The sequence below is a fragment of the Podarcis liolepis genome (assembly GCF_965112155.1).
Source record: "Podarcis liolepis genome assembly, chromosome: 18".
Classification (NCBI taxonomy): Eukaryota; Metazoa; Chordata; class Lepidosauria; order Squamata; family Lacertidae; genus Podarcis; species Podarcis liolepis.
Window position 1 is genome coordinate 11,420,984 of NC_139572.1, and position 19,897 is coordinate 11,440,880.

General features: G+C 46.2%; 1 protein-coding gene across 3 annotated transcripts in view; it reads right to left on the reverse strand.

Moving 5' to 3' along the window:
• UPF1 (UPF1 RNA helicase and ATPase) overlaps positions 1-19,897 on the reverse strand; it is a 29,987-nt gene that overhangs the window by 9,299 nt on the left and 791 nt on the right. The window contains exons 2-17 of one of the 3 annotated variants that reach the window (XM_083483649.1): positions 10,389-10,531; positions 9,346-9,435; positions 8,092-8,259; positions 7,746-7,926; positions 6,773-6,934; positions 6,303-6,387; positions 6,067-6,165; positions 5,479-5,587; positions 5,221-5,380; positions 4,991-5,109; positions 4,182-4,346; positions 3,753-3,867; positions 3,022-3,165; positions 2,256-2,469; positions 1,133-1,250; positions 21-177 (exon numbers count right to left, since the gene is read on the reverse strand). In XM_083483649.1, coding sequence (XP_083339775.1) covers positions 21-177; positions 1,133-1,250; positions 2,256-2,469; positions 3,022-3,165; positions 3,753-3,867; positions 4,182-4,346; positions 4,991-5,109; positions 5,221-5,380; positions 5,479-5,587; positions 6,067-6,165; positions 6,303-6,387; positions 6,773-6,934; positions 7,746-7,926; positions 8,092-8,259; positions 9,346-9,435; positions 10,389-10,531 — 2,229 coding nt within the window. Of the gene's footprint in view, positions 1-20; positions 178-1,132; positions 1,251-2,255; positions 2,470-3,021; positions 3,166-3,752; positions 3,868-4,181; positions 4,347-4,990; positions 5,110-5,220; positions 5,381-5,478; positions 5,597-6,066; positions 6,166-6,302; positions 6,388-6,772; positions 6,935-7,745; positions 7,927-8,091; positions 8,260-9,345; positions 9,436-10,388; positions 10,532-19,897 lie in introns of all 3 variants that reach the window. The other 2 variants (XM_083483647.1, XM_083483648.1) reach the window with 2 other exon arrangements.

Genomic DNA, 19,897 nt, shown 5'->3' on the forward strand with positions numbered 1-19,897 from the left:
CAACACAGGGAGAGCCGTACCTGGTAGAGTTTGGTGTGCAGAGAGCCGCTGAACTGCATATACTGCACCAGGTAGGAGCGCTGGCCCTCATAGGGGGTGATGATGCCAATCTGATCTGGCTTCGCACCAGCCTTCAGCAGCTTGGTGGTGATCTTCTCCACGTTGGCGGCCTCCGTCCTGCAGGGGGAAGAGAGGAGTCAGTCCCTCCCCTTGAGCAGCGCCCAAGAAACAGTCTCCAAGGTAACCAGAATGCCTCAGAGCTTGTTCAACACCATAAAGCTATGTATAATGCCCAAATTCACTCTGCTACAAAGATGCAAAATGTTTAAGTATTTGTTTTTAAAAAAGTAGCAAGGGAGGAAAAGAAAAGTGCATCAGACAAAGGAAAGGTCACAACAGAAGCTACACGTGGCACATTTCTGGGCATTATTCAGGTTGGAATAATGGGCCTGGGCGTGTGCAGGGTATCAGCCACAACCCCCAAACGTCCTATTCCAATCCTACTGAGTAGAGTCTTCAGGCACAAATGGAATGAATTGACTGGCTCCCTTTCAAGGTTCCAGGCCACCTTCAGCTCACCAGAGAAAGATCTAGCTACCTGGAATAGTCTCCATTTGACAATACTAATCTTTTTTTGGGGGGCGGGGCGGCGGCGACTGTATATGGGTGAGAGATGCTACTGCTAGACCATGTCCTTCCTGTCCGCTTCCCACTCTTTGGACTGCAGAACTAAAATGCTTGGCCTCCATCACTTCTCCAGCCTCACCTCCTTCACTCTGGGATGACCTTGAACTACCAATCCTATCTTTTTAGAACTGTTTTAACAGTCACGCCTTTTAACCGGCTTCATTTATTGTGGGCTATTTTAATTAAGGATGCTTCAGTTGCTTTGATGGAACTGTTATTGGGTATTTCAATTATGTATGGATTTTATAGCTTAATATGGCTTCCAAAACATTAAGTTATAAAATCCACACATAATTGAAATAAGTCGTGTTGGCATATAACTGGTGTATAAATTAATGAATAGTCAAGAGAGAGAGAGACGTGATGTTTGTCCAAGCAAGGCATCCACACATTCTGTCCCAGAGACTTGGCTGGACCCCCTTCTCCTCTTCCCCACATGACTTACCTGTTCAGATAAGAAGTCCCAGAACTTGCAATCTCTTCTTGCCCTTGGGTCACATAGAAAAACATGGGCTTGTCTGGCTGGGGCCACTGGAAGTCAAATCCCTTCTTCACACGGTCCGCTGCAGAGCGACAGGGAAGTTGCGTATGTTAGCGTATGTTTCTCCTGTGGAGGCCTGGGTCTTCCTTTGGGTAGATCAGTGGTTCCCAAACCATTTAGGTCACTGCCCCCTTGGTCCCATAAACTCATCCCAATGCCCCCTACCCTATAAAAAGCATTGTAGTGCTTTGCACAACACACTAAGGAAGACTGTAACACTGTAACATACCAAACAGCAACAATTAATTGCATATTGATTCAAAAGTATTTTAATTAATTAAAAAACAAAAACCCTGATGAACTTGAACCAGTGGGACTAGCTTTTCAAAGTCCAATAGCCACCTACATCTTCAGTGCTCCCTGCCTCTTAGTGCCTCCCCTGCTAATCCCACGACGGAAGGGCAGTACATACTGCCCCCTTGGGGAAGCACAGAGCTAGATCCTAGCCTTCAAATGGAGTCCTTCCATCCTGAAGAGCAGGCTGGAACAGCAGCAAGAACCACCTATCAAAATCCATAGACCTACCAACACAAAGACTACGGCAAGGATTGATATGAAGCGGTGGTGTTCAGTGAAATTTTTCATAGGGGAACAGTTACAGCCAAAGGTGCCAGCCTGTGAGGGCGATATGGGGGGGGGGGCAACGCTGCCGTGCATTAAGGCCTCGTCTCCTGCCCTAAGCCAAGCAGAAGCTTCTGACAGAATGCTGGAGCCCTCCCGCGTCCTTCCCAGAGCTGGGTGGGCTTTGGGAAGGTGGCAGGAGGGCTCCTGGAGCCTGACAAGAGCACTGTGCCTCCCTCCAAAAGCCGGGCAGAAGTTTCCCAGGCTTTGGGAAAGAGGCGCCAGGTTTCATACTCTGATAGTTTACGGGGAACATTTAGGAGACTAGCCTAGTCCCCCTATTACACTGACTTGTACACCACTGATTTGAAGCTACAAAGCCCACTTAGAGGTCCTGAAGAGGACACTGCCTGGCACTCCTGCTGGCCCCCTCCGTCACCCACAACCTCCCCCTGCCCCTTCTTACCTGCGGTGACACCATTCTGAAGAGACCCCTCATAAAAGATGTTGGATGGGAAAGCGCTCAGGGCTGGGTGCATACGGTACTGCACCTGCAGGCGGATGGGCCTGATGCCCAGAACCACCAGCCGCTCAAAGAGCGACTGGGACAGGCCTGCTTTCGCCGCCTTCTTGCACATCACAACAGGGCCAAGCTGGCAGTGGTCGCCCACCAGGATCAGCTGGGGAAATGAAGCCCAAGGTCAACAGGAGGAACCGCACACATGAGCGTGCACACACACACAGCCAGGCCAAGCCCCTGCTCCATCCCTAGAAGGCTGGAGGTGATGGCCTACAAAAGGGAAGGGCAGCTTGGGGATCTAAAGCCTGCTTGAGGGAAACTTCTAGCTTTCTGAGGTCAAGCAATTAAGGCGCTGAAGTTGGAGAATTATCTGCAGAAATACCCACACCCCACCCACTCAAGCCTTTCCATTAGCAATCCTCCTCAGCAGTTCCACCTCTGTTCTCTACAAGCCTCCAGAACTCTTGGGATTTCCCTTCCACAGCTTGCATTTCCTGCTCCTATTCATAGTGGGCACAAGACCTCACGGGCTGTGAATGCTTTAAGTCTTCTTCCAAAGGCTTGAAATGCAAGCATTTAAGACAATGCAGGAGGGCTTTAAAAGCTCACACAGACCCAAGTTGCTTGATATATAAAGATGGTGGCAAACACCGGAAGAGAGTGTTGCCTCCACCCCCCTTGGCAGCCCCACTTTTGAGCTGCTTGAACCTACTTGCTTTGCCCCGAGGACAACTGGCACCATGCACTCTGGCTCCGTGGCCTGGGTGCTCTCGTCAATCAAGATGGAGCGGAACTGCATCTTCGCCAGTCTTGGGTCCCCGGCTCCCACACAGGTGCAGCAGATGACGTCTGCATTCTGAGGGATGAAGCAGCAAAAATTCAGGAGCTACAAAACTATCTACAAAAGGAACACAGGAAGCAACTTCTACATTAAGACCACTGCTCTGCATGGAAACCAGGTGCTCTGCACAGTGCTATGGCCCTTTCCTTAAAAATAAAACACCCCAGTTCTCAAAGTTCTGTTTAAAGGGGGTGATTTTAATTAGGAACACAAGAAGCTGCCTTGTACCAAGCCAAACCACTTGTCCATTTGGCTCAGTACTGTTTATAAGGACTGGAAGCAGCTCTCCACAGTTTCAAACAACTGTATCTGGAGAAGCCGGAATCGAGTTGGACTTATTGCACAGCTTAGCTATGATCCTACAGCCAGTCTTCAGCATTATGTGAGGGGTTTTGTGTGTGTGTGTGTGTGTGTGTGTGTGTGAGAGAGAAATTTCTGTTGCAGCCTCTGGGATTATTCATTGTTTAAGGTAGGGTCATCCCTTTGCTGTTACAGAACCGATGTTGAAAAAGGAGACAAGTCGGCCTCCTGAACACAAGTAGCACACCTGGTCTGACCAACAGTAAGCAGCAGCCCCTGTATAAGAGGTAGGAAAAAGTCACCATGAGCAACTCCCGCTCCGCCGTCCGCTTCAGGGCCCGGTAGCGCTTCTCATCTGCAGAGGACAGTTCCCCAGTCTCGTCTTTCAGCTGCTGCAGCTTCTGGAGCTCAGGCATGCTGAGGATTAAACAGACATCTCTGGGATGCTATATAATGTTCTGGTTACAAGATCCCTGCTTAAGGATCCTATACTCCACTATTGAATTTGGCGACAACGAACTTCCAAAGTGGCTATGAATGGACATCAAATAAATATTTTTAAAAATAAATCCACATAGTGGCTGATGAAAAATAAAGGCAGTATTGGCAGTGCCATTAAGTGAAGCCGCTAGATTATTTTTTTAATAAAAAAACCCACCCATCTCTGCACTCCCCAGAAAAAGGAAGGCTGGCTTCTGGCTCAGCAGCAATGGGATGAGGAAGTGTCTTACCTATCCATGTTCCTGATCTGGTTGTGCAGGGCGAGGAAGGAGACGGGGGAGTCAATGGCCTCACGACTCTTTGCACACAGGCGCACCACCTTCAGCCCCGTCTGGTGGATCTTCTCAGTCAGCTGGTCCACGGCTATGTTGCTCGGGGCACAAACCAGCACGGGCCTTGGAAACAAATGAGACAAACAGCAAAAGATGAAGCCAAATAAAACAAACCCCTGCAAAGAGTTCTTCCTTCTTTATCACTGTAGGCGAGGGCTAAGGGTTAACACTGGCATCACTCTGGAACCATGGATATCATGCTCAGAAGACGCTGAAGTGGATTAGGCACTCCATTAAGACCTAATCGGAGGCTGAAGTTGATTGTCAACACTGGCCAATGCTCTCTTGGGTTAAGGGTAGCAGAGGCATAACCCATAAATGCAGTCAATGTCATCAGAGGGGAATTTATGCATGAGAAGAAACTGAAAGTCTGAGAGCCAGTGTGGTGGAGTGCCAGCCGAGGAGCTGGGAGACCAGGGTTTGAATCCCCACTTGGCCATGGAGCTCATTGAGTCACTTACTGTCTCAGCCTAACCTACCTCACAGGGTTGTTGTGGGGAATAAATGAGATGAGGGGAGAACCTTGAACTCCTTGCAGAAAAAGGTGAGATAGAAAAGCAATCAATCTATTTATCAATCGCATGGGGTGTTTCGCCTATACCAGGCTGTAACTTCCAGATGGGTGCTAAAATTATCTCAACAGCCCTTGAAATGCTGCACTCTTTTGACCAAGAAGATTCAAGAGCAATCTCTGCTCCTGCTCTTACCCATTTCCTTGCCTAGCCAGATGGTACACAATGGTGGCCGAGGTGACAGTCTTGCCTGTTCCAGGAGGGCCCTGGATGAGACTCAAGGGACGCTGCAGGACAGTCTTCACAGCATACACCTGGGAAAAGAAATTGCATTAACTCCACACGGGGGAGCACTGTTTGCGAAACTGACACTGGAAGCTCTTGGACCCAACTCCTGCCTTTGCTGTTGGGCGGGATAAGGTTACCTGAGAATGGTTGAGGTCAGGAAGTCCTTGTGCTGTGAAGCGCTTCGGCAGCTGACATTTGATAATGACATCCTCCACCTCGTGACCCAGGAGCTTGTGATAGATGTAGCCAGAGACGGAGGTTTCATCCACAGCAAAAGTCTTGAGGGCACTCTGCATCCTGAAGAAGAGGTGGACGCACAAGCACAAACCAGGTCATCCCTCAAGCATTTATGCAACCGGCTTCTCAAGACAGAGAGAGACGCTGCCTTCACCCACCTGTCAAAGGAAGTCGACTTCCACACAAAGTCCACTTGGAAGTTGTGGGTCACTTCCACAGGGGCTCCGACGCTGCTCCTCAGCTCGATCGCAATTTCGTCACCGTAATCTTCAAAACCTCGTTAAGTAGCAGTTTCGTGGAACAGTTGCAAGCTTCTTTTCAGAGTCCCACCCCACCTCCCACCTTCTGCCCACCACTACCTCTGGGGACTGTTCTAGTGCTGCAAGTCTACAGAGAAGGTGTCAGCTGAAGGCACACCACCATTTCAACTGCCCAAGCTAAGCTGGATATCCCTGCTAGTTGCCTGGATGTGGAATCAGCCTGGGAATGGCATGGGAAGGGGCTTTGATGTCTCTCTGTGTGTGTTTTTTACACAAACCATAAATTGAAACCTTTTGCTTCTTTTGTGCCACCAGATACACACAGCTGTTCTAAGGGAGCACAGGAAGAGTTGTCCATTCTCTCCCACGATTCTGCTTCAAATGCCAGGCATTCAACATGTTCTAAGGGCTCCACTTGACATAATCTCAACTGTGCAATTGAGATGTTGGAGTCCGCCTTACAGCCTCATGAAATTAAAAGGATACTATCAGGAACTTTAATCACGTGGCCGATTCCTTTCCACAGCGGGGCCAAATCCCCTTTGTACCTCAGGCAGATCTCATCCCCCTGCATCAGGCGCATATCTGAAAAGAGGAGTTAGAAGCTTTCAGTTCTTCCAAAGCAAACACCAGTTCACTGTTTGTGAATGTTAATGGTGTTCAGAGTCTGCCAATCGAGAGATCCTTGAGCCAGACTTCCTTTACTGATTTCCTGTTCTTACCTGAATCCGTCTTTGGCAAGGTGAAGTAGGCAATCCTTTTCTTGTTCAAGCCCAGATCCCATCTCACAGTGATGTTGTCCTGTGTCTAAACATAAAGAGAGATATTCTAACTTTACAAACACAGACAAAAAAGGTCCTCAAGAGCAGACCTGGCCCTCTGCTTCCTGCCTGCCTGCCCTCCCTAGCACTGCACAGCTGGCTTGAACAATCACAGGAAGAGCTGCTAAACCACCCCTGGCAACACTTCAAAGCTAATGCTGATTTAGCAGTTGCTGGATCCCTAAGAGGAGCTACCTTTAAGGAAATAGGGTGGGCTGATGACTCTACAATTTGTCAAAACTGTTCCTCTTCCGGGGAGAAGCAACTGAGCCTTCTTCAGATCCAGCCCTTACCCTACTCCAAAGCAACTGTTGTGCCCACTGGGCCATGCCATTTCAAAGTGGCTGCATCCTCCTTGGCCTGAATCTTACCTGGGACTCCTTCAGCTTCTTGTCGTAGTCGGCCTCAAGTTTGACCAGAGGCCCAAATATGTTTTGGTACTGATAAGCATCCTCGTATCGGAGGAGGACGTGCTGTGGCTCTTCGTCAACGCCAGGCTTCTCCAAGTCTTCGAGGGTGGCAGAGGGGTTCTCCTGCAGTCACAAAGAAGAGGTGGTTAAATAGAACAGACCAACTACAACCCTCCCATCAGCTGGTTTCAGAACAGGTCTTCCTAAATCAAGACTAAGGGAAACTAAGGGAAGGTATTTCCAAATCCAACCATTCCAGGATGCAACTGGATAGCTCAGTTGGTTAGAGCAGGGTGCTGATAATGCCAGGGTTGCAGGCTCAATCCCCGTAGGGGACAGCTGCATATTCCTGCATTGCAGGGGGGGTTGGACTAGATGACGCACAGGGGCCCTTCCAACTCTATGATTCTATTATAAACACAGCTATGCTGGGGTAGGCTGACTGGTGGCTTTGGTGAATTTGCAAAGTTTGTCTATTTTGACTACCAATTGTGTCTTGTTGTAACAAAAAGAAGGTGTTTCATGAAGAGACAGGCTCTCTCTGTTGGCAACTGCACAAACATGCCCAAAACATTTTAAGAAGTATGCACCCAATCTTAAGATCTGTGCTATGGCAAATACTGCAAGCTGTGCTCAGTTATGCAGATTTGTCCAACTTCTAATATTGTGCTAGACTGAACCCACAACTCTCAATCTTATTGAGTCTCCTCTCTAGATTTCTCACAGATTTCAGCTTCAGCTTCAAGCCGTAAACCCAAGGCTTCGTACATTTTCCAAGCTGTATGGCCAAGGCCTCAGAAAATGACGAAGGGACCTGGAGTTGTCAGGAAGCTGAATTCCACACCCAACAGCACACCCCTATACAGATCTGCTTATCCCCTCCTGGGCTCTCTTGGTCGTCCCTCTGCTCTCTGCTGCAGACACTTCCACACACCTTCCAGAGCTCTTCCAGCTTGTTGATTTGCTGGGCAGTGATCTGACGCGCCCTCAACTGCTCCTGCTCGGAAGGGATTTTGACCAGCCAGGAAAGGAAGCAGCGGTCTTGAATCAGAGGCTGCCACTGAGAACTGTCCCAGTTGATGTCCTTCAAGCTGCTCTGACTGGCACAAGGCTGCCTGTATAGTCAAGATAGGGGAGAAGAGTTTTATTAGACAGGCACACGTAGGGGATAAAAAGAGAATCAACAATATATTTTTTAAATGCTTTCAAAATCAATCGCCCATTAAGACTCGAGACCGACCAGCAATTTGCTTCAAAAATAAAGAGAGGAAATGTCTCACCTGCACAGCAAGACGACCACAGAGTCTGCCTTAGCAGGGATGAAACCCAGGAGGAAGACGTTGCGGCAGCCACAGTTGTAGCACTCCAGGACCGTCTCACCCAGAGGGCCATCCTTATGCAGTGTCACTTCCTTACATTTGGCTCTCACAAGGTGATTCACAATATGGCTGGCAAGACACAGAAGAAAGGCAGGCTGGGTTGAATGGCAAATTGGCTTTCCTACTGATGTAAAAATGCAAGCAGGAGCATGGAAGGATACCTCTGATTATCAAGGGAGAGCTTTTATACCTACTCTGTGCCACCTCATGCCTGGGAAATCTTATCAGAAGTCCTGGTGTGTGTGTGTGTGTGTGTGTGTGTGTGTGTGTGTACAGTGGTACCTCGGGTTAAGTAATTAATTCGTTCTGGAGGTCCGTTCTTAACCTGAAACTGTTCTTAACCTGAAGCACCACTTTAGCTAATGGGGCCTCCCGCCACCGCCGTGCTGCCAAAGCACAATTTCTCTTCTCATCCTGAAGCATAGTTCTTAACCCGAGGTACTATTTCTGGGTTAGCGGAGTCTGTAACCTGAAGCGTATGTAACCTGAAGCGTATGTAACCCGAGGTACCACTGTATATGGATGACATGGGGGGCACACTGGTTTTTCAGTCCGAATTCCAGGTTTTTAAATATGTGGACATACTGCTCTTTTTAAAAAAATGTTGTCAAGCAGTGTATTTTATTATATTGTTGTAATTCTTTATCTCAGGCATAGGCAAACTCTGGCCCTCCAGATGTTTGGGAGTACAATTCCCATCATCCCTAACCACTGGTCCTGTTAGCTAGGGATGATGGGAATTGTAGTTCCAAACATCTGGAGGGTCGGAGTTTGCCTATGGCTGCTTTATCTGGATTAAACTGTGTGAGCAGCCTTGATGGCTTTTCTGCTTAAAAGTCAGCAAGGAAATGAACGGTGACGTGTAACAGTACATGCATGAGACACATACACACACAGCGTGAGAAAAGATCTCACATCCAATCCCAGCCACCTTATGTAGTACTGGGCGATGTGAACTAGTGACCTGGCTCACGGTGTGAGGCAACCGCCTAAGGTTCGTATCCAGCGTTCATCCCACTCAAGAACAGACCCAGAATGCAACGGGCACGACAAACTTCGGCCCACTAATTTCAACAGGTCTACAGTGAGCAGAACGTAGCTCGATACAACCCCAATGCTTCATGCCATCACCACTTCTGTGGCTGCATCGCTCACCTGCCAGACGTATTCCCACGCCCATTGCAGAACCACTTCTTGCTGGTGTTGCAGTAAACGACGCAAGCTGGGTCATGGATGCCACAGTAGCTAAGGAAGAGGACACATTGTTAGGTTTTGCTTCAAAGGCATGGCAAGCCAGGGTGCTTTCCCTTTGGTTCTCTCTAGTTCAAGTTGACACAGATCAAAACCTCCAAATTTGGTTGGGCTGCACCCTTGCTTCACCTATTATTATTATTATTATTATTTATTATTATTATTATTATTATTATTATTATTATTATTATTATTATTATTTATACCCCGCCCATCTGGCTGTGTTTCCCCAGCCACTCTGAGAGGCTCCCAACATAATTAATGAGAATTAATTGAGAATTAATAATAAAAAAGTGATAAAACATCAGACATTAAAAAACTTCCCTAAACAGGGCTACCTTCAGATAGACCTTCTCTCCATGCTGCTGAGAGCTGGCATTAAGCAATACAAGTCCCAGTTCTGCTTTATGACACCACAGTGCAATCTGCTAAGTCGTCACAGGACATGCACATTGTCAGAGTGTTGAATAAACCAGCATTGAAAGAGAAATGCTGCAGCATCTGAACAGGGTTCAAGAAACCTGTGGCAGAGGCCAACAGCTGCCCATCTGTGCTCTCTGGCAAAAGTACCAAGAACGCAGGAAAATAGGGTTTAATTGGGATAAATAAAGAGGGTGCACTGTTTTGCATGAATAGAACACAGCAGTTTAGCTAGAAAAGTCTTCAGAAATCTCAGAAATGCCACTATCACCACCTTGTCATCTGAAAGACATCCTGGAATGCCCAGGACTCCTAACTTATATTGCTGCATGGACACAAGAGGATTATTTGTACAAAGTGTGTGGTTAATTCACATGAAGGTTTAAATAGAGGGGGGAAAGGCAAGTGAGAGGACCTCCTCCAACCAATAGAGCCATTATTTGCCCACATGTGGCTCCTAGACTCTGCTTTGAATTTCAGATTATGTACACACACACACACACACACACACACACACACAGTCTTACCTGCAAGCATGCAGTGGAAGGTCCTTGGTGTAGTAAGTGTCTTCCTCGTCTTCCTCAAAATTGAGTTCAGCAAGGAGCTGGCTGGTCTTAGGCACATTATCATCCACTGCTCCATTTTGCAGGATGCCGTCAGGCCCATTCACCTAATGCAAAACATGGACAGGGGTCAGCAAACTTTTTCAGCAGAGGGCTGGTCCACCGTCCCTCAGACCAGACTAGATTTTGAAAAGAAAAGAACAAATTCCTATGCCCCACAAATAACCCAGAGATGCATTTTAAATAAAAGGACACATTCTACTGATGTAAAAACAGGCTGATTCCCGGATCATCCGCAGGACGGATTTAGAAGGTGATCGGGCCAGATCCAGCCCCCGGGCCTTAGTTTGTCTACCCATGGACTAGATGTTCACAGAAGAGCAAGCTAGGAGTGATGAAACTGCCAAATGTCAGGTGCACATGAACAAAACACTTGGACACATGGGTTTGTTTAAAACCCACCAACAACCAGATTTGCAGGTGGAAGAGCAGACCCAGCTGCTCCATTCTGGCTAATGCTATATGAAGAAGGGCAGACTTGCAATGCAGCCGTTGGCCCATGTAGCAATTTATTAAGCTGCGCACTTTTGTTGCCTAAAGACAATTCTTATGCACAGCAGTCAAGTGCATAGAATCTTGAATTCATCACCGTAATGCCTGATCAAAAAGGCATTATAAAATAATATTTTATAAAGACTTCCAAAAAGAGTTTATTACGAAAGATTTAGTTTAAAGTTAGTTTTCCCACTCCTCCACATAAGTCTTATTTCCTTCTGGCTCTCGTTATTGCCCCTCTCCCCCCACCTCCATTCCCTTTCAAACCACTCCCCATGACGCGGTCAGTCGCCAGCCTTGAGCTTCAAGAGCTGCACATCACAAAACACGGATTCCTCGAAATAGCCACAAGTGCCAGAAACACTTTCCCAAGCCAGACTGTGCTGTGACAGGCCATCTAAGGCCCCACTTTTTCCCCTGTCATTCCTTATCTACCCTCAGCACAAGGTTCAGCTCAACATCATAGGCCACCAAAGCGCCAATAAGAACACAGAGAATTTAGAGAGGAGGCCACTTGTCCTGTAAGCCAGAGGTTTTCAACTTTTTTGAGTCCACAGCTCCCTTAACCAACTACACTCTTTCTGTGGCACTCCTGTGGGGTTCAGGAGCCCAGTTATGTCACCCCTTGCCTGCAGAGCTGGCAGCCTCATACCCTTTTTTGAACACCCTCCCTTGTGGGGGTGTTCCCTCAGCCTCCTCTCCCCTTTCCTTGAGAGCCCTCTGGGCAGCTGCTGCTGTTGCCCCGGTCTCTGAGCCGCCGCCCCCGCCCCAAAGAGAGATGCGTCTCAGAGGCACCATTCACCTGCGGAGCTTAGAGCCAGGGCTTCTGCAATAAACAGCTGTGCAAGCCTTTGGGAGGCAGACATGCAAGAGGGCATAAGAGAGAGAGAGGGAAAGAAAGAACGAAAGAAAGAAAGAGGAACAGTGGCCAGTGCTGCCCACGGCACCCTTGACCTTCAGGGCACCATAGCACACTGGCTGAAAACCACTGCTGAAACCAATAAAAGGGGAATTTTCTCACCTACAAAACAAGCACAGCAAATTTTACAGCTGCTCAGCCTACCGCTGCCTGGCAAGCCATTGTTTTTTAAAAGGGGCTAAGCCAGCAATGCGTCTCCAGATGGTAGGCCAAAGGGCCCCTTAATATGCCCCCCCACCGCCTAGTTGAGCAGCAAGAGAAGCTTGGGAAGAGCCCTTGATTTTCGGTGTCTCCATGGCGCACAGCTTCAAGTCTTGACTTGTGCACAGGGATGATGCACTTCAGCTGTTCCTAATGGGAGGGCTCTTCTAAACCCTTTTCAACTCTTTAGCAATGTGTGCACATATGTGAGGAGATTCCTTTTTAGGGCTGCTTGTAATAAATCAGCAAAATGAAATTTCATCATTGTACTGGAATCAGTGAGAGGGCATGAAAGGAGGAGTATTCCATAATGGATATGGAGTCAGTGGGCAGCCATGTTGAGGTAAAGGATGCCTCTGATTGGATTCTAGCACTTGTTTTCATACACTAATACCATTATCTGTAGAATTCTATCAGTTATATTTTACCTGCACAATCAGGAACCAAAATGCTTTTTCTGTGCAGTCTGAGCAGGAGCAGTCAACCTTCAGAAATATATATATGTGGACTGTCTCTGGATCAAGTGACTTTTCTTCTTTAAGTTCTCAAAGTTCTTACCTTACCTTAGCTCAAGGTTGTCATTTGAACTATTCAATGTTTAACTGAGAATCAATCACAGTCAATATATAATTTGAAAAATAAGACTTTAGGGCCGTCTTGCCAAAAAAACCACAACTGGACATTCCATTTTGGTGACTGTAACTTTGATTTAAGGATCCATTGGATGCCCAGCTTATACATCTCCCTTTCTAACACTGGCTACAATGTGGGGGTTGGGGGGAGCCATTCCTGCAAGTTCATCACCCTAACGCACTAAGTAAATACCTCAAAAAGCAGATGGAAACATGTATTTGTATAGGACACCAGTCCTAACTAGTCTTTGACAGGACGTTCTGTGACTGGGTGTTTTAACAGTACTTTATAGTTTACATCTCTGCAACATCCTGACCTGGTTGGAGCCTCTGATCAGTCCTGGGAAGAGGACACTTGATCAAGACCACCCCACACCCAGAGTGTGCAGGGCTATCCATATCCACCCTCAACACTTTGGCTGGTCAAGCATGATTACGTTTAAAGGCTACAAAAATCCTCTTAAAAATCCTTCCTAAAACACAAAACCGAAACACATTTTATACCCTCAAGTATGGCAAATGTCTTGCAAAAAGGACATCAGCACACCGGTGAAATGAAGGAGAGGGCACAGAGCAAAAAGGAAGTGCTAATTACATTAATTTCATCTTGCTAGCTGCTCAAATATATGCCGATGAGATTTCCTTCCAAATTACAGAGATGGATTCTGCTCACTTCTTTTTAAAGTGTGAAAAGTGGCTGTCTGCTTTTAAACCTGAAAAGAAACTACTAAGATCCTTGGAGGAAAAGAAAGCAGGCAAGATTGGCTGAAAGAGCAGCAGCCCTATACAACCTGAAGAGATAAGAAACCATAACACCCAATCTGAAAAGATTCTTTTACCTTGGCTTGCCACTGAGAACTCCTTGAACCAATATATAGAATCTGCAAACTATAAAAAACCCAGGGTGATTGTTTACTATGTTTAACTCTTTCCAAACAGGTAATTAGATTATATTCAGCTACACACCTGTTTCTTTTCAGTTTTACTAGCAAACTGGAGGTTAAACCAACCCCTTTCCAGCCATGTTCAAAACTCCCATTGTTCTAGGTGCTTTTTGCGATAGTGGATTTCATTAGCGCAAGCAGTTTCTGAGCTCTGGGCTACTGAAGATTCCTGGAGGAGCCAAAAGAAAGCAGGCAAGATTGGCTGAAAAAGCAGCAGCCCTGCGCCTAAGATTTCAGATTAAAACTGCATAGTGGAAGGAAAGGAGGACCTTTTTTTCTGCCTCCCCACTTCCAGCTACTCTCTGAAGACTGGAGAAGAGACCCCCTTAAGAATAATAGGGGGTGGGCAGGGGAAGGACTAGACCATTTGAAAAATGAACATAATATTTTAGCTGCAGTTCATTCATTTTCAGCTTTGTATTCTTGTTATAAAAAAGTGTGCCTAGACATTCCATTGTTGCACCCATAACCTAGGTTTAAGGCGTCATTTATCTCCTAGCTTTCACAGGTTTCTAACACTGCTTTCCAGCCCCTGGAGGAACACGGGGAGCATTTGTATGACACTACACACTGCAGCCGACACACTAACGTGTCACAACACACAATTTGGAAAGCTCTGAGCTAAGGTGTGTGTGTATCTGTCTGTGTGTGTGAGAGAATGACTTGTGCACAGTTACAATGGAGACAGCAATGTCCACATGGATCCTGGAAAAGGCAGCAGCTGTTTTTGGGGAAACCCAGCATACTAAAACATAATCTGACTATGTACTGCCTGGTTTGCAAAAAACACCCAAAGCTTTTCAAAAACAGGAATCAAAATACAAAAACCACAGACCAAGAGCTCACTCCTCATTAGCTGTTAGGGCTGCAAATCCTAACCCCACTCAAAAGGCAGTAAACCCCATTGAATTAAATAGGACTTACGCCTGAGTAAGAATAGTTAGGATTGCAGCCCCAATCTCTCTTTCCACACAGTGAAGACTACCTACTACACAGAATCACCAGTTACAGCAGGTGAAATGGGTGGGGGATTCGCTATGCACTTTTTAAACATAACTTACTTTTTTTATAAAGGGTATCCTTTACACAGTGGTACCTCGGGTTAAGAACTTAATTCGTTCTTGAGGTCTGTTCTTAACCTGAAGCACCACTTTAGCTAATGGGGCCTCCCGCCACTGCCTAAGCACGATTTCTCTTCTCATCCTGAAGCATAGTTCTTAACCTGAGGAACTATTTCTGGGTTAGTGGAGTCTGTAACCTGAAGCGTATGTAACCTGAGATATCACTGTACTGGTAAATCTTGGGGTTTTGGGGTTTTTTTTAATAGATTAGAAACTGGACAGCCAAGTTTGACTACCATCCGACCAGAGAAGAGGACTTCACTTTCACTCTCTATTTCTTAGAAGGTTCTGACATGCGGGTGGTGGTGGTAACAACAACAAACAATAAGCAGGAAGAAAGAAAATATGCAATGTAAAGTTTGCTGCTGTGTGCGATCTCTAGAGCAAACACAGTTCAAGAGAAATGTTATTGTCCAGATTACTGACAGGCAAGGCAGTCGGGCCTCCTCTCCATCCTCCAGCCAATTATACAGTAGGCTACATATGCTATGACAAGGATGGAAATGCTTACTAAGCTGTCAGTTTCAAAGCTGCAGGTGGCTTGAACTGGGTGCTACAAGTGGGCTTCACAGCTGCTTTGGTCTTCTTGCTCCACACAGGCAATGCAAGCATCTCACTTTGGTACTTTCTGGCCAGCAAGGCCTTTGATTTTCAGGAAGGGGCATGGATGTGTTTACCCCTTGCATCTAGTTTATTCCAGCCTTCACCAACCTGGCACTCCTTCCAGATGTTTTGGACTACCAATGCCTGCATCAGCCTACACCAGCAAAGCCAGGCTCATATCAGTCCCTGCCTTATATGGCTGTTGCTTCTGGGAAGAGTGTTTCCACAAACTGAATACACCAGTTTCAAACTTGTGTCTGAATAAAGTTCCAATGGAGTTTGGGTCACTTAATATGATTTAAACAAACACTTGGTTCAAGGGAGCACTACAGTACTGTACAGTGGTACCTCGGGTTACATATGCTTCAGGTTACATACGCTTCAGGTTACAGACTCCGCTAACCCAGAAATAGTGCTTCAGGTTAAGAACTTTGCTTCAGGATAAGAACAGAAATTGTGCACGAAATTGTGCAGCGGCGCAGCAGGAGGCCCCATTAGCTAAAGTGGTGCTTCAGGTTAAGAACAGTTTCAGGTTAAGAACGGACCTCCGGAACGAATTAAGTACTTAACCTGAGGTACCACTGTATTAGGGAAATTAGCTGACAGGGCTTTTGGCTTACATTTTAAAAACACTTTTTTTTGGTTACAAAACATTCTTTTTGTAGGAGCAGTAACAGACCAAGATCCACTTATTGGGGAAGATAAGCAGTGCATGAAATTATTCCTGAATCTATACGGTCAAAAAAGGTGGGTGGGGTGGAACCAAGTGACAATGCCACGTGTGATCTATCTATCAAGCTCTATTAATGCACAGGCATAGAAAGGCAAATCACCAAGGTTACCTTGTAACGTGTGAGGTGAGCCAACAATTTGATTCTTATAAAGGAGTGACAAAGTTATCAGAGAAGGCCTGCGAAAACACACACCTGTACAGACAGAAGTTCTACCCTTCACAACGAGAAACTTCAATTGCCTTTAACAACCCACACAAGGCAGCTAAACTCTCCTCCAAAGGAAGGACCCATAAGAAAGCCTGGTTTGAGAGCAGAGCCCTCAAACACAGCCAGGCAGGGGAAATCCAGAGAGCAGGCTGGGAATCTCCTCTTAGCCAGCTGGGCACTTGTGCGGGGAAGATGTGTTCATTAGGCATGAGTGCACCTTGCCCCCCGGTTCACACCACACCCAGTTATTCAGAGGTTCAGCTACTGTTCTCCGTGTTGCTGTATCCACAGAACATTAATAAAGCTCTTACATAGTTTGGTAAGAAACCATGTCCTTACTGCAGGAGCATGACTTAATCCAGGAAGTGCTCATAAGCATTTTATGACTACCTTGTACACTACTGCCTGCCCTGCCCCCAGTATTAATATTCCCTCGTCTCTAAAAGGTTGCTTTAACTACAAACGGTTATGTTGTATTTGCCACGTATTTGTTCCTCCCTGCTCCCTCCAGTCTCCCCCCCCCCACTGTTTCCTGCTCAACCACAAAGTACTCTACACAACTATACTCTGCTTTTGTAAAGAGTCATTTACTCAGTCACCTGTGACAAGTAAGAGTTGCCTTCGGATAATGAGACAGGGAAGCCTTTAAAAAATGGGAGGGACCTGGGTCAGTGACAAAATGGCTAGAAGTTAAGCGATAATAAGAAGCAGACTAGTAACAGCTTGAGGACTTGTGACTTTGGGGGACTTATCTGCAAGACTACTGAATTCCTCCAATATTTTATGCCTAGTTTACACACAAACAGGAAACGCTTTGTTAACCCCCACCCTAAGGCTCTTTAACACAAAGTTACAAACACTGGTACCAACTCAGCTACAGGTTAGTGGTGACCAAGTTCCACTGAAAAGCCACCATATCCTTCTCTCAGGAGCATTAATATTAATACAGAGACATACCATATTTCTTTCCATCAACCCTAAGAAGACAGCTTTCAACCAGGAAAGGTTACATACACGCAAATGAAGCTCTCTTCCACATTATTTCTTCTCCTTCCCCCATCTTTAAAACTAGACACACATACTGCTTTGTATTCCTTCACTTTCCCCTGCAACTTGGAGAAGTTGTACATGTCTGTTATTGACAACCCCCTCCCCAAGTATTTCTTAACTTGCCCAGTAATTCTCATTAATACTTGGGGACAGATACTCATAGTTCCCCGATATATTTTCCACCTCCTCTCTAGAAAACACTGCTTTTAATTACAAACTAATATACACAGGCACACATTGTATATGCACTACCCCCACTATTGCCTTCACCTCCTCTCCTTGTGGGTAAAAATACTGGCTTGCACCCAATGCTAGCCCTACTCAGAGCAGACCTATTGAAAATAACAGACAAGACTAATTTAGGTCCATTAATTTAAATGGCTCCGCTCTGAGTATTTTTTAGTTGAATCCATTCCACTATTTTTAACCATAGAAGGTACATACACACTAACAATTTTGTGGGCACATTTCTTTCATATTCCTTTTGCCTACCACCTAGAGAAATAAGTGTTGTTTTAACCAAGCAACGCCTTGCATACACTTCCCCAATATTCCTTTCTAGAAAGTTACTTTTAACCACATACAAATGTATCTGTGACACACAAACACACATGACATAGCTCTATACTGAGATGTGCTATACATTCTCCCATAATTCCTTATGCCTCAACTCTAAAAATGATGTTTTTAATGGTAAAATGCTACATAGGCATGTATCTATTTTTAATAGTGCACAATGGTATTAAAAATCTGCATTTGGCCTCTCCCTTTGTGGGTCAAGAAAGGCCCTTCCCTTGCGGCCTCCCCAAGTGCCACACAAAGGATTACTTGAGTATATGTCCAAAGAAGGGCTGGGGGATTTCTGTTTCTCTCCAGATGTTGTTGGAGGACTTCAACTCCCTCATAAGAACATCAGAAGCTGCCTTAGAGTCAGACCACTGGGTCTCTCTAGCTCAGCACCGCCAACAGCGACTGGCAACAGCTCACCAGAGTTTCGAAGTGCTCTACTACTGAGCTACAGTGCCAAAAGCCACCATGGTCAGTGACTGGAGTTAGGAGCCCAACAATATGGGTTTAGTGCCTGGCCAGGAGGCCTCTTGGGAAGTACATGTGGGTTCCATGATGGAGAAATCTAATGTTGGTCATAATCAGAGCAGACCCCTTAAAGAAGGTAATGTAATTAGATCCACTAATTTTCAATAGGCTGTATCCAACATTAGTCATACCTCAGAGTAGATCAACTGAAAGTAATGGGCTACATCTAGTATTAAGCTTATTAGTTTTGTCCATTAACTTCAATGAGTCTAACTCTGAGTAGGGCTAATGTTGAATACAACCCACCCCCTTTAAAAATACTATATTAAAGTATTTATAAAAAATAGGTGGTGGCTGGCACAGACCAACTGAAATCAATAGGCTACTAGTAAAGGTACCCCTGCCCGTACGGGCCAGTCGTGTCCGACTCTAGGGTTGTGTGCCCATCTCACTTAAGAGGCCGGGAGCCAGCGCTGTCCGCAGACACTTCCGGGTCACGTGGCCAGTGTGACGAAGCTGCTCTGGCGAGCCAGCACCAGCGCAGCACACGGAAATGCCGTTTACCTTCCCACTATAAAGCTTTACCTATTTATCTACTTGCACTTTAGGGGTGCTTTCGAACTGCTAGGTGGGCAGGAGCTGGGACCGAAAGACGGGAGCTCACCCCGCCACGGGGATTCGAACCGCCAACAATACGATCAGCAAGTCCTAGGCACTGAGGTTTTACCCACAGCACCACCTGCGTCCTAGGGACTTCAAATGTCTAAAGTTCTACTCAGAGAAGGCCTACTCTGAGCAGAACTTACTTGGCCCCGACCCACTGAAATTGATGGACATGACTAACTTAAGTGCATTATTTTCAGTGGGCCTACTCTGTGTAGACTTAATTGGACACAACCTGACATTAAAAGACATGACTTAGGCCCACTGTTTTCAATGGGCCTACTCTTAGCTTACCTTACTTAAATACAACCCACTCAAATTAATGCAGCTGATGAACTTAGGTCCATCCTTCTCAATGGGCTTACTCTGTGTTCAACCTAAATGGATTCAACCCACTAACAATGGACATGACTCACTTAGCTACATAATTTTCAACAGGTCTGCTCTGAGTAAGACTTGAACACAAGCCGCTGATATTCTTCCTTGAGGTCTTTAAGCCGAGGTTGGATGGCTATCTGTCCTGGATACTTTGGCCAAGATTCCTGCATGGGGGGGGGGCTGGACTAGATGACCACCGTGGTCCCTTCAAACTCTACAATCCTATTATTAATGCAACCAGCATTTCCAACGGGCCTACACTGTGTAGAACTCACCTTGGGCACAAGCTATAGCAAATTAATGCACCTGACTAAATAAGATGCAGGTCTGCTCTTAAATGGACACAGCCTATGGAAGCTAACAGGCACCACTAACTTGGGCTACTTTTCGACGGGGCTACTCCGAGCAGGACTTTCTTGGCCCCAACACAT